The 12758-nt window shown below is 38.3% G+C and overlaps 1 protein-coding gene across 7 annotated transcripts in view; it reads left to right on the top strand.

Moving 5' to 3' along the window:
• LOC123769888 (probable E3 ubiquitin-protein ligase HERC1) overlaps window positions 1–12758 on the top strand; it is an 87721-nt gene that overhangs the window by 3188 nt on the left and 71775 nt on the right. For all 7 annotated transcript variants that reach the window (XM_069301150.1, XM_069301149.1, XM_069301152.1 and 4 more), the window contains exons 3-13: window positions 286–425; window positions 559–676; window positions 1102–1252; window positions 1631–1807; window positions 3703–3829; window positions 4173–4333; window positions 4584–4753; window positions 5714–5939; window positions 7192–7368; window positions 7738–7872; window positions 8399–8535. In XM_069301150.1, coding sequence (XP_069157251.1) covers window positions 286–425; window positions 559–676; window positions 1102–1252; window positions 1631–1807; window positions 3703–3829; window positions 4173–4333; window positions 4584–4753; window positions 5714–5939; window positions 7192–7368; window positions 7738–7872; window positions 8399–8535 — 1719 coding nt within the window. The remainder of the gene's footprint in view (window positions 1–285; window positions 426–558; window positions 677–1101; window positions 1253–1630; window positions 1808–3702; window positions 3830–4172; window positions 4334–4583; window positions 4754–5713; window positions 5940–7191; window positions 7369–7737; window positions 7873–8398; window positions 8536–12758) is intronic.

Here is a 12758-nt window from a genome sequence, read left to right as displayed (position 1 = left end):
CGGACTGTAGAGAAAACTACTTAAGCGTTTCACAATGAAATTGCAACAAAGTGATGAATCTATGAATTAATATTGAAGCTGTACAATGGAGTTGAACTTAGGGCCCTGAACTCCTCAGGCACATGCACTACCAACCCATAATGGTTATGTCAGTAGTGTGAGAGTCTGAATATGAATAGTTCAGGAATGCTGGTTTGATCTCATTGTATGGTTTCAATATTTTCTCATAGCCATATAATGTTCTTGTGAATTAATTTAGTGACATGAAATATCTTTCACTGGTAGGAAGTGGTTGTCGTGGCTGGCCCTGGGTGTGTGATGCGTGGGGGCCCACAGCTGCCAGACTATGAACCAGAGCCACCTTCACCGGCAGACCAACTCAACCATGTGAATGCTTTGTTGGCCTCCCAGGCTGCTCTTGCTCGGTTAGTAAATATGTAACACAAACCAGTTTAGTTGTCTAATATAACTGATTCGTATACATTATCTACCAAAATGGCTGTTTAGTTGTCACTGTTAATGTTGATTATTAATTCACTGATATGATAATTTTCCTAGATCTACTGCTGCTCAACCTCGGTTCTCTGCATTACTTCACAAGAGATTGATTGTGCTTCAGAGGATATACCACGCACTGTCCCGCAGTTTCCATCAGGGTGCAAGAGAGAGAGATCGGGTAAATTAGATTACAGCGTTTAGTACAGTATAGTGCAATTTATTTTTTGTTTCTAGTGTATGTTAGAAAATTTTGTTTGGATATCTCCTCAAATAAATATTTTGTGCATGAAGTAAAATATCCTTAGTTAATAATGAATAATTTGATCAAAAGGTTTTATATTTGAGAATATTTAAAAATATAAAGTAGTTGATTTCTGTGGAAGAGCTTATCATTTGCATTATTATGAATTGCGTAACTTCCCATAGCTCGGCAAGATTTTTATTTGTGGATTCGTCTCCAAATATTGTAATTATTCTGCTCATTAAGAACAGTATTGTTCAACTTTTTATTGTGCTTATGCCATGCCACTCCTAAGAAAGCTGGAAATGGGGTAACAGTGATGCGTGTATTTACAGAACAGTACTTTATAATTTCTTGCTTAGGCTCTTACTGGGACAAGTGAACGAGGACCATCAACAGAGGTTCAGGGCAATGGTGCTTCCCTATCAGCTAATGAGGCTCTTATAGAGCTAGGAGTGCACACTGGCTTGTCTCTCCTCTTCTCCATCCTCAGGCTTGGCTGGATGAATAATAGTGAGTTGGAATTTCTAGCAAGTTGCATGGTGTTGCCTCTCATTAGACAGAGGGAATGAGGAAATTCCTAGAATTATCTGGTAATTTATCTGTATTACCTGAAGTTCAATGGGTATTATGGTAATTGGAATATTTTTTAAAAGTTATAGATTTTGTGTGTTAAATACAGCTATTGTAATATTTCCATTTATAATATTATTTATTACATTTGTAAATTAGTCATAATTAGAATTTTTCATTTTTTGGTTTATTTTTACACGTATCTTGCAAATGCTTTTTAAATTACTGTAGCTTGAAAATGTTAGGGTATGTTTTTCTTGTGGTTTACAATTTAGTAGATTACAGTGCTTTTAAGATTTTAATTTTTATCTTTTAAAGGTGGTGGAAGTTTGTGTTCGGAGGTGCTAGGGACGGCTGTGTCCGTGGTTCAAGCACTGCCACCCTTGTCATTGGCTGTTGAATCAAAGCTTCCTCGTGTGGGTCTAGCATCCCTCTCGCAGCTTACTACTTTCCTTGGAGAGACTATAAAGCCTTCATCTCCTGCGGACCCAACAGGTATACTGTATTTCATGTTTTTGGGAGACAAAGGGAGAGAGAAATATAAGAAAAACATGCCCAAGGAAAATGTTCTTATGTTATTTAAAGTATGTGTATGAAATATTGTACAAAGGAAGTAGAGCAACATAAAGCTATCAGATCCAAATGAGGCTCTTTCTTTATAGAATACTTATGGCATTCAAGCAATATATATTTTGATAGAAGTACTTGTCCTATCTATTTTTTTAGGAAAGATCCCTTGGTGGCTCTAAGGAATAGGGAGCCACTGAGGAGCCCACCAGAAGGTGTTTCCTTACGTTCAATACTAGATTTGTTATTCCCAGTGGAATCCATATCCACAAGTGGCAGTGTTTGTATGGTGAATCAATGTTATCAATGTTAATCAATGAGTAATGAATTTGATGTTAATTTGGCAATGAATTGGCATGGCTCTTAGATATTGTTCCCAATGGGTTGTATGTACCTGATATCCCATATATTCATTTGCAGCTCAAAAGTTTTTGCTACATGGCAACATTAACCTTTTTGTCATTTTGTTAGGGGATATTTCTGGAGAAGTCCCTTGTTGCTTCCTGAAGCTACCACCTCCGATGTACGTGCCATCTACTAGGAGCCATCAGTCGCAGGCTGTCTCGTGCGTTGTTTCACCTCTGGCCTGCTCATGCGCCGCTGGAGCCTGCTTGGTCTCATATAAAGTGCTCCATTTTCTGTCTTCTGCATGGTTAAATGTGTCCACTTTTTTCCGGGATTGTTTTCTTTAGCTTTTTTCCGGTCTTATTGAATTCCAGTTGTTGGGTTGGTGAGCTTCATGCTCTTGTTTGGCGCCAGGGTTTTTGTTCTTTTGGTCCTGGGGTCAGTTTGTTAGTCTCCAGCCGGCTCCTTCTTTTCTGGCGAAGAATGGATGTTGCTACTCTTGTGCCACCACTTCTGCATTGGTGGACGCCTTGTAGGTTGATCCCACAAGGCGTCCCATGCGTTATCTTCTTGGTCCCCTGTTCCAAGGCTCATCTTTCTCAGGTCATCTGCAGTGTCATTAAGTCTAGCCAGCCTGCGGTCTACTCTCATGCCCATGACATCTGGAAGTATGCTTCTCTTTCGGCTGTGTTTTGCTATGTGCTGAGCTGATATTTGAGCATAGGTTCTGGAGATCGAACAGTGTTAGTGGTCCAAATATTTGGTCAATGTTCCCAGGCTTCAGTTCCCCTCTTTGGCCTTGGGTTGACTTTCTCAGCCAACTATCTCTTCTTCGTTATGATACTTGTTGTCTCCTCCTTCCCTAGTGAGTGTCCATTTCTTTTATCTGTGGTAGTTGGCTTCAGGGAGCCACAAGGGGCTTTCCTGCCAGACAACAAGCATTGAATGTTATGAAATGCCAATTTCTGGGTAAGCCCCAGTGGCTCCCTAAAACTCTCCCTTTCCCAGGGAGCCGGGTTCTTACATAATTTATCAAACTGATGATGAAGCAGCCTGTTAGCCGTGGTCTACTCCCCTCCTTTCCCCAAATGAGGGGAAGGGTGGGGCAATGAGCGTGTGGTAGTTATATAACGTTTTCACTTGTTTGTTTGCTTATATAGTTTGGGGAGTTCTATGACTATATTTTAATCTGCAGGTCTCAAAGGCAATGGGCTGTGATTTTTGACCCGCTCACTTTCTGGGTGCCTTCCTTGGAGATGGCATAAATGAATAACAATATATAAAGGCATGCGCCTGTGTGAGGGGGACCAGATTCTGGCTGTGGGTCCCTGATAGGCCAGAGAACTCCTCGATTGATGGCACCTAGTAGATAGCACCAACATCAGAGATGGTAGCTTCAGGGAGCCTCCGGGTCTTGCCCAGACATTGATGTTTTATTACATTCAACGCTGGTTTTTTTATTATTACTTTTATTGCAGGTCGTAAGCTGAGTGCAGAGTTACTGTTAGGCTTGAGCCTTCAGAGGGGTTCGCTGCGGTATTTATTGGAATGGGTGCACTTGGCCCTCGGTGCAGCTACCACAGCTGCTGAAGATTCCAGTGATGGGTACAAGTTGCATTATGTTTATTATATATTTTCCAGTGTGAATATGTAGTTTATAACTTAGTTCTTAGCGACTTAGAATTATACTGGTCACATGCATTGCTGGAAATGGAAATGCTGTTTAGGGCCATCACTATGTAGGTGCATTCCCAAAATCATAATTTTAATCCTTCAATTTTTGTTATACTTTAACCAAAGATGACTGGAAAATAATCAAGGAATTCTGATGTATCCAGGCTACTGAAAGGGGCTCCAGAAGGAAATATTGAATCAAGATATTGTATATATATCAAGCTGGAATGGTGGATGGTATATCAATGTGGATTTATTTATTTTGATCTTGCAGAACATGCATTAGCAACAACTGTCTTCAAGACGTGATGAGCTCCTTGGCCCAAAGTGGAGAAGGTTTAGTGGGTGGAGTGTCTGGAGTGTCTCATCCAGATGGCACTGTGCCACTGTATCATGCTGCTCTTATCCTCATGGAGAAACTCTCACTCTTGGCTTGTGAGTATCATTAGTCCAGTACAATTTGTAAAAAGATTTTTGCGTGAGATGGCTTGGCCAATGTAGGAAATGGTAGAAAAACATTACTGATGATGCTTGTAGAACTGCAAGATTGCAAGCAGTAGGTTCACTCGATAATGAAGTTTTTTTACACAGGGTTTGTATTGAGTAGCATCAAAGTTATTGCTAAAGTTAATTCACTCAAAAGAAAAAAATTGTTACAACGAAATACAACTTTTTCTTCATACAGGTGAATATGCTCGTACGTGCATTGGTGACTCGTGTGAAGAGATGACGGAGAGCAATGACTCGTGTGATGTATATGTGTGGGGGAGCAACTCTTCACACCAGCTAGCCGAGGGCACGCAGGACAAGATCCTTGCTCCAAAATTAACTCATGCCTTCAGTAGTGTCCAGCAGGTTTGGAACTTGATACTCTTGTATGTGTCATCTACAGTACTGTCTTAAAATACTCCTTTTGATATTAAAATGTTAATATGTTTTAAAGGTAATGGAACATCTTTCCTGTATCCTATTTTCAAGAATTAAGTTTTAATAGGAGCCAGCTTGCAAGTGTATCTCATATTTATTTATGTACAAGGAGGTACATTGGGTTGAGAGAGTACTTAACATTGATGTTTGTGCAAAGCCACTAACATGCATGGTGTTTCAGGTAGAAACATTAAACATTAGAAACATTATCTCACATTAAAGTGTCGATTGGAGGAAGCTGGCATAGCCGCAATACACAAACAAATCAGTAGCACTATTGTCAAAGTCTACTGCTAGCAAAGAATAGTACTTTCAACAAGAAGATCTATGTGAGCCCAATGAACTCTTATCCTGCATTCTTCCTTTAAGGTGGACTCTGGACCTTCAGCAGCCATTAGTGGGAAAAAATCCAATAGATATATATATACAGTACATTACTGCCAATATGTTTGAGCTAAGTGTGTTGGACCAAACTCGAGCTTATTGGCCTCAAATCTCACGATTCAGATGGTGCTAAATAACTTTCCTGACTTGGTGCCTTCTTTTGATAATTACTTAATTGGTCTCGGTGCTTTTTATACGAGACCAGTACATGGTGAATTTACCTTTTACTCTCATTTGATGTAGGGTCATCATTATTTTAATTATTAATTATAGCATTGTTAATTACCAATTCTTTGTCCATTTGAGTGTTCATATAAATTATTTGCCATGAAATGACTCTGGTTTTCAGTTGCTACCCATCCACAAATCTGTTGTGTGTAAATTTGTGTGTGGGGTTTGCATAAATATTATCATTGCTGCTAATGGAGGTTACAAAGAGATTAGGCTTCAAAATAAGAGCTTGTGGCAACCCATTGTAAAATGTTTTTATTGTTTTCCCTACAGGTGGAGGCAGGGCAATACTGCACCTTTGTCGTCCACAAAGATGGTGGAATTAGTGCCTGCGGTAAGGGAAGCTACGGCCGCTTAGGTCTCGGAGACTCTAATAACCAGGCCTCGCCAAGAAGACTCAACCTAGATACGAGAGTAAGAAGAGTTTCATCCTCTAAAGGAAGTGATGGCCATACTATAGCACTATCAACTTCTGGTCAGGTCTTCACATGGGGAGATGGTAATTACTTGTTTGGAAGTAAATAAATGTGTTTGCTGAAGGTCAGCCCATCCTCCTGTTTAGGTAGTTCTTGAAAGATGAATATAGGTGTTGGTTAGAAAATCAGACTAATTAGTAAATGAACAAATCCACACGGGAGAAATGACCGTCCAGGTGGAGTTGGTGTCGCAATAATTGGGAGCCGGGCAAGTGTGAACTATCAAGGTGCTTGTTCACCAGCCAGTGGCACAATTCTGGAGACGCCAGGTGTGCTGGGGGTAGAAGACTAGGGTGTAGAGTGGTGGAATCTAGTCTAGACGTATAGTTGTTGTCGTTCTTGCTTGTTAATTCTCTATTCTTGAACGTGCAGACGTTACACGGTTGAACGGGTGATGATGGAATAGGCTCAATCTCCTTCTCTAGGGAGATTCTTGTGAAAATTGTTTGATTGAAGTGTTTTTGCCACCTAACAAATAATAAGTACTGTATATTAAAATAGGGTATAAATAATATATAAATTTTTATAGCAATGCTTGCCTGTGGGCATGAGTAAATAATTAGGTGAGAAAAAGATTTGAGGTGCTTTAAGAAAATATATAATCTGTTGACCACTTTTATGTAGTGTGGAGGTACTTGCCTTTAAATACAATAAGAATGCATGCTGAATTAAAAAAGACAAAAAAACTCGAGCCACAGACTTGTTCTGCTGTTAGGGCTGTCCGTCCATTTGGTCCAGTCAGTACAGTAACGGTTTTGACTTTTAACGGGTCAGTGTTGGAACCTTGATCACCCAAGTGTTTGGGCACTGTTCCTTCAGCCCATCTTCAGATCCCTTCCATATGCTATATAGTCATACTGGCTCAGAGGTTTCTTCTGGTAGTTGCCTTGCCTTCTGTCTGGGTTTTTAGTACGGGTCTGAACATGGGGAAACTGCAGGCAGGATAAATGCCAAGATTTGATACACAGAGGTCATATTCTTGAAGAATGTTGACATTTCGAAGCTTGATTATAACTACATAAGTGCTGAATAAGAACTGTTTTAACAGTGGGCTGCTGGCTTGAATTCTGATAAAAAAAATTGCTACTGCATTGTAGATTTGCCATTTATGTAATATATATAATAAAGTTTGTAATGATTGAAGCTTGAAATGCATATAAGCTGTTCAGTATACAGTATATCTAGTGGGTATAAATAACAGTGGTGTTAAAACAAATATTTAAGTTTTGGGGATGTTATTTAAAGTATTTTTACAAGACCAATATTTTCCTAAAGGTGACTATGGAAAGTTAGGTCATGGTAACAATGTGACGCAGAAATACCCAAGACTCATTGCTGGGCCGCTGACTGGCAAGGTGGTGCGTTGGGTGTCAGCGGGATACCGTCACTCTGCCTGCGTAACTCAAGAGGGAGAACTCTTCACCTGGGGAGAAGGGGATTATGGCAGACTAGGTAAGTGATATTGATTGAAATTTCTTATTGTTACTGAGGCAGTGTCTAGGCATACTGATTGTAAATGCATGTAATATTCTCTGGGCCAAGACACACTGCCCTTTGCTTACAAAAGGCAGTGTGTCTTGATAACATTAGAGGATAGTTATCACAGTTTTTTTTTTTTTTTTGTAGATAGGTCAGATTGTTATAGTTTGTCCAGGTCAGGTGGAATTATACACGTGATGGCTTGCTTTACTCGTAAATTGCTCCAATCTCTATTTACAATAGCCTCTTGTGCTGAAATTGTCAGATGTAAATGAAAATCATTTGTATTAGGCATTTGGTGGTTGCCAAATGCAAATTTGTTTATATTAGTTTTATAATCAGGTCATGGAGACAGTACGAGCCGTAATGTGCCTACACTCGTCAGAGACATATCTGGTGTGGGTCAAGTAGTATGCGGCAGTGCACATACACTTGCTTTGTCAGCTGATGGGCGAACAGTATGGTCTTTTGGATCTGGTAAGTAGTCTCAAATCCATTATTGCTACATATATCTTGTATAGAATTATGAATGTGTTCTGAGACGGTATCCATCTTGATGATTTTGTTTTATGGGTCAGAACAGAGATAAATATTCTACCAAATATCCAGTCACTTGGATGACTCACATTGTACACAAAATGGTTTGCCAACAAATTTTAAAACTTGCCTTACCCAACCCAAGTTAAGCAAGCCTAATACAACCTAGCATAAACTAATACACCCCAACCTAACAATACAGTATTAAACAAAAATGAGCTTGGTTGAATAGTCTAGTGTACGATTTGACCATACCCTAGTCAACCAGCACAAGGTGTAATTTTGTTTCTTCAGATGTGAGCACTGAACTGAATGTGTGGGTTGGGTTATGAGTATCTGTAATCTTCTTTTCTTGTACTGTATTGCTCTCTTATTTATTTCTGGCTGATACCTCAATGACATATCAAAATGAACTGTCTCGTACCAAAATAAGCAATGATGATAATATTCCATCATCAATGAACAGGTGACCATGGAAAGCTTGGCCATGGGGACACAGCCAAGGTGTATAGACCTCGAGTAATAGAAGCACTGCAGGGTCTTACAATACGCAAGCTGACCACGGGCACACAGGTCTCCTTTGCCCTTGCGGCTCATGGCCAGGTTAGTGTAAAGTTGCGATTGCTAAAATATCAAAAGTGAAGGCCTGAACTTAGTATTTAATAGTTTATTCTTTTCATTATTTAGCATTTCTTAAAATGTGGCACAGTATTTTGATAATGTTAATTCTCCTTTATTTCAAAAGATAATTAATATATGTATGTAATGGAGAGCAACTGAGGAATTAGTTAGGTATTTGGTTGACTGTCACTTGGCATGTAAAGGACTCCAATCACTATGCGATTACATCTTGTGTTCAAATCCACAAATGTGTTTTTTTTTTTTTTTTTTTTTTACATTTGTTTGGTGAACTATTTTTTGTCATGTTCACATCAATGTTGGACCTTTATTTAGCCGAGCCATTTAAGGGTTAATGATAAGTACAGTGGTACCTTGGTTTACGAATTTAAGATGGGTCGTAACTCGAAAATTTGTAACCCGAAACTAATTTTCCCATAAGAATTAATGTACTGTAAATTAAATTACTTCGTTCCACATTCCCAAAAATATTAACTTCAGAATGCATATCATTCATAATACACACACATTTTGTATTATAGTATGTACAAGTTATAGCTTACCTTTATTGATGACTTGTTGGTGTATAGAAGACGATGAAGGGGGGGTGGGGAGGAGGATAGGTGTTGGTGTTTGGAAGAGGAGTCCCGTTTAATTAAAACATGAGGCAATGAGGACTTCTCATGGGTACTCTCTCCTATGTTTATGCAGGCATACCAGTAGGACCTGGTTGTGGCTCACTCTTTGTCTCGCTAAGAATCTTTCCACAGAGACTTGTTATTCCTTACATTTTAACATGTGTCTGTAGCGAGATATCACATTGTCATTAATAAGGTCAATGTAACGGCCTGCTACAGCTTTATTTGGACAAGACTTTTCAGCAAAACTTTGAAATTCTTCCCATTCTTCACACATTTTCTTAATGAGGAAGGGACATCCTCTACTGCCTCCTCACAACTGTTTTTTTTTTTTTAGGTTGAACCTTACCACTGACTTTCTTGGGACCCATGGTGTGACATAATAATTACTTTTATGTTCAAAAACCAAAAAAGCACAAAAACAATGAAATTCTTTAAAAAAAATTCAAGCGCGATCGTCATTAAGCGGGCGGTCTGGTAAACTGAAGCGGGGATGCCCGTGCCAGCAGGAACCACACGCTCGGTTGACCCTCTTGTGTATCAACAAAGTCGCAAGTCGAGGCAAAGGTCTTGAGCAGATTCAGATTTTCCGCCGAAATCGGGGTCGTAACCTGAAAAATTTGTTGGTAGCGGCATTCGTAAGTCGAGGTTCCACTGTACTTTATAGTCTGAAATTTTCATCAGCTGGCTATTAACAGACATGACAGACATGACATAATACAGCATGTTGTTCTTCTAGTTCTTACTTTTGTTCATGGTGTTATTTTTACAATTACTGTACTCTGATAATGGGTGCAGTAATTGTATAATGGATGCTGTTAAGGTTTGTTTCAAATGATGGAAATGGAATTTACTTTGAATATTATCTTTGTGATTGCAGTAGATAGACAGACCAGCTGTGGAGTCTGAATGGGTACAATAATGAAGTGTCAAAATTTGAGCATTGTTAACTTTTTGTTCTTCATTGATGTATCTTTAAATATTGTTCTCAGCATCACAAGTTATGTTTAATGACTTGCACATGTGTAAAAATCCATTGTCATATGACCTTTGCTTCTGTTAAAATTATTGAAGTAAAATTAAAATATTTATATATTAAATTTTCACTTGATTAAGAATATGCAGCAAATGTGTCTTTGTTTTATGAATTTTGAAAGTGTGAATTTACTCTGTTGTAATTGCTTGGATATTTGATGAATTTATAAAAAAGCACTTAACATATTTAAGAAATTTTTAAAGTGAACAAGTAATTATACATTTTTAATTGTTATTTTTAATGTTCAGTACCTTATGTAGTTACGTCAAATCATTTGCTATGATGGTCTTTGCTCGAAACACTCCATATATATGGAAATAATAGGAAATGTATTTGTTTCCTAAATGGTGCATGTAAATTTTTTTTTTACATTTTTGTTTGCGCATTTTTAATGAAATACAGTATGTTGGAAACACTCAAATTTTGACTTGCATTTCAAAAAATAAGGAGGTACAGTAGATTAGTTGAAAATTTAGTTTGTTAGAATAGATGGGTAGATGTGAATGTGGATAAAGAAAAGTAATTGGGATAGAAGGACTAGGAAAACTATGGGAAATAGTCAAGACCTGGAAGTAGTCATAAGTTGATATACTTAAAGAGGCTGGATTTGATAAGAGGAATTTCAACTAGAGAAGTTTAGAGAAGAAGAATCCAGGAAGCTATAGTGATTGATGCAATAAGAGCTCTAGTTAAGAAGAATTAGATTCAAACTGCTGCAGATAGAGGATGGTTATGGTACCGACACATATTAAGCCATGGGGTGCTTTGGGTGCTCTGGGTGCTCTGGGTGCTCTGGGTGCTCTGGGTGCTTTTGGGTGCTCTGCACATCTTCCATAACTTGTAATAAAGTATTGTTGTTTTCTGAAGCCTTGCATGAAATGCAGTTAAAAATGGCTAAATGAAACCTAATTTTTCTATATATCTGCCATTAGTGGTAACAAAACGTTCTGGAGGGTGCTGCAGTAAAATTGTTAAAAAAAAACTGAAAAGCATGACAGGAGATCGGGCCACGTTGACATTGATCCTCGGAACTACCTCAAGGTAACCTCTACATGTTGTCATAATCATTTTAGAGGTTGTAAGCATAACACATTAAAATGTTTGTCTCGGTCTTTTCATGTTCGTAGGCTTCTTCTTGAGGTTATCTTGAGATGATTTTGGGGCTTTAGTGTCCCTGCGGCCCGGTCCTCGACCAGGCCTCCACCCCCCAGGAAGCAGCCCGTGACAGCTGACTAACTCCCAGGTACCTATTTACTGCTAGGTAACAGGGGCATCCAGGGTGAAAGAAACTTTGCCCATTTGTTTCTGCCTCGTGCGGGAATCGAACCCGCGCCACAGAATTACGAGTCCTGCGCGCTATCCACCAGGCTATGAGGCCCCCATTGGACTTGGCTTGGACACACGTTCTGAATGCAGCTGCTCATTGAGTACATACATAAGCAGCAGCTGCACATACAGACTGTATAGCCATTGACTAGAACCAATCCTCTTATTTCTTATCTATGTGTATTGCAATGTTTTTTAAGTTGAAATTTTAAGATATTTTTTGTTGTACACTTTTAATAAAAGTGCTGTATGTGCATGTACCATTATTATTTTTTTAGTGTTTGGATTACAGTATATTTTTATTAAGTGTGTTTCTTAGTGAATGGATTATATTTGTATAAAAGACACAGTTTCTGCTTTAAACTGCTTTCTATAGTATCCCAATATGCTTTTAGGTCATACCAAAGTTCAAATGTCCTAAACATTTCCAGTGATCTCGATTTCAATATACTGTATTTATATACTCTATGTACTTCTAACTGTAATCTGTAAGAATGTCTTCTAACTGCAAAAATAGAATTTAATGGTTTAGTTTGAGACATTGAATATGGTTAGTATTGTATTTGTAATATCCTATAAAGTATTCATTAGGTAAAGTAATAAGTTATGTTATTTTTACAATGGATTTTATATGCAGCTGTAAGTAGTTTTTAAGTGTTAGCATTATCATCTGTTGCTGTCATGATAGTTGGTTTTTTGAAGTTACAACATCATGGATGGACACTGCTTAGAAATAATGGTTTTGATAGTAAGGTTTATTTAACTTCTTTGTGATAATGTCATTTTGTTAAATTTAATGAATCAATATATGCAGTTAATCATTGAAATAATGGTTTAATGTCTTCAAACGGCAAAATTTTATTGAGCTAGAAGCTATTTAGTGGAGCTACACTTTAGACCTCTTGGTGCTGGGATATGATGTTTACTATATTATTAAAATATATCTACCTTTCTTATGGTGTGTGGTTGGCATAATGAGTGCCTGATAGACTTGGGCTTTAGTGGAGCCTGTGCTTGGAGACACATCAGCGAGATGAAAGGCAGAACATCATTTTCTTTGACTTTCTTTCCTCGTCCCTCTTATACTTGCCTGTACCATGACAGGCAAGTTTTGAGTATTTTTGTAGAGTATTTATGACTGCACTTACTTTACTTTTTTTCTGAGAGGGTTCCCTTGGTTGCTCAGGAAGCCACTGAGGGGCCCACTA

Source organism: Procambarus clarkii, chromosome 45 (assembly GCF_040958095.1).
Source record: "Procambarus clarkii isolate CNS0578487 chromosome 45, FALCON_Pclarkii_2.0, whole genome shotgun sequence".
Taxonomy (NCBI): Eukaryota; Metazoa; Arthropoda; class Malacostraca; order Decapoda; family Cambaridae; genus Procambarus; species Procambarus clarkii.
This window is presented reverse-complemented; position numbering and strand designations above follow the sequence as displayed.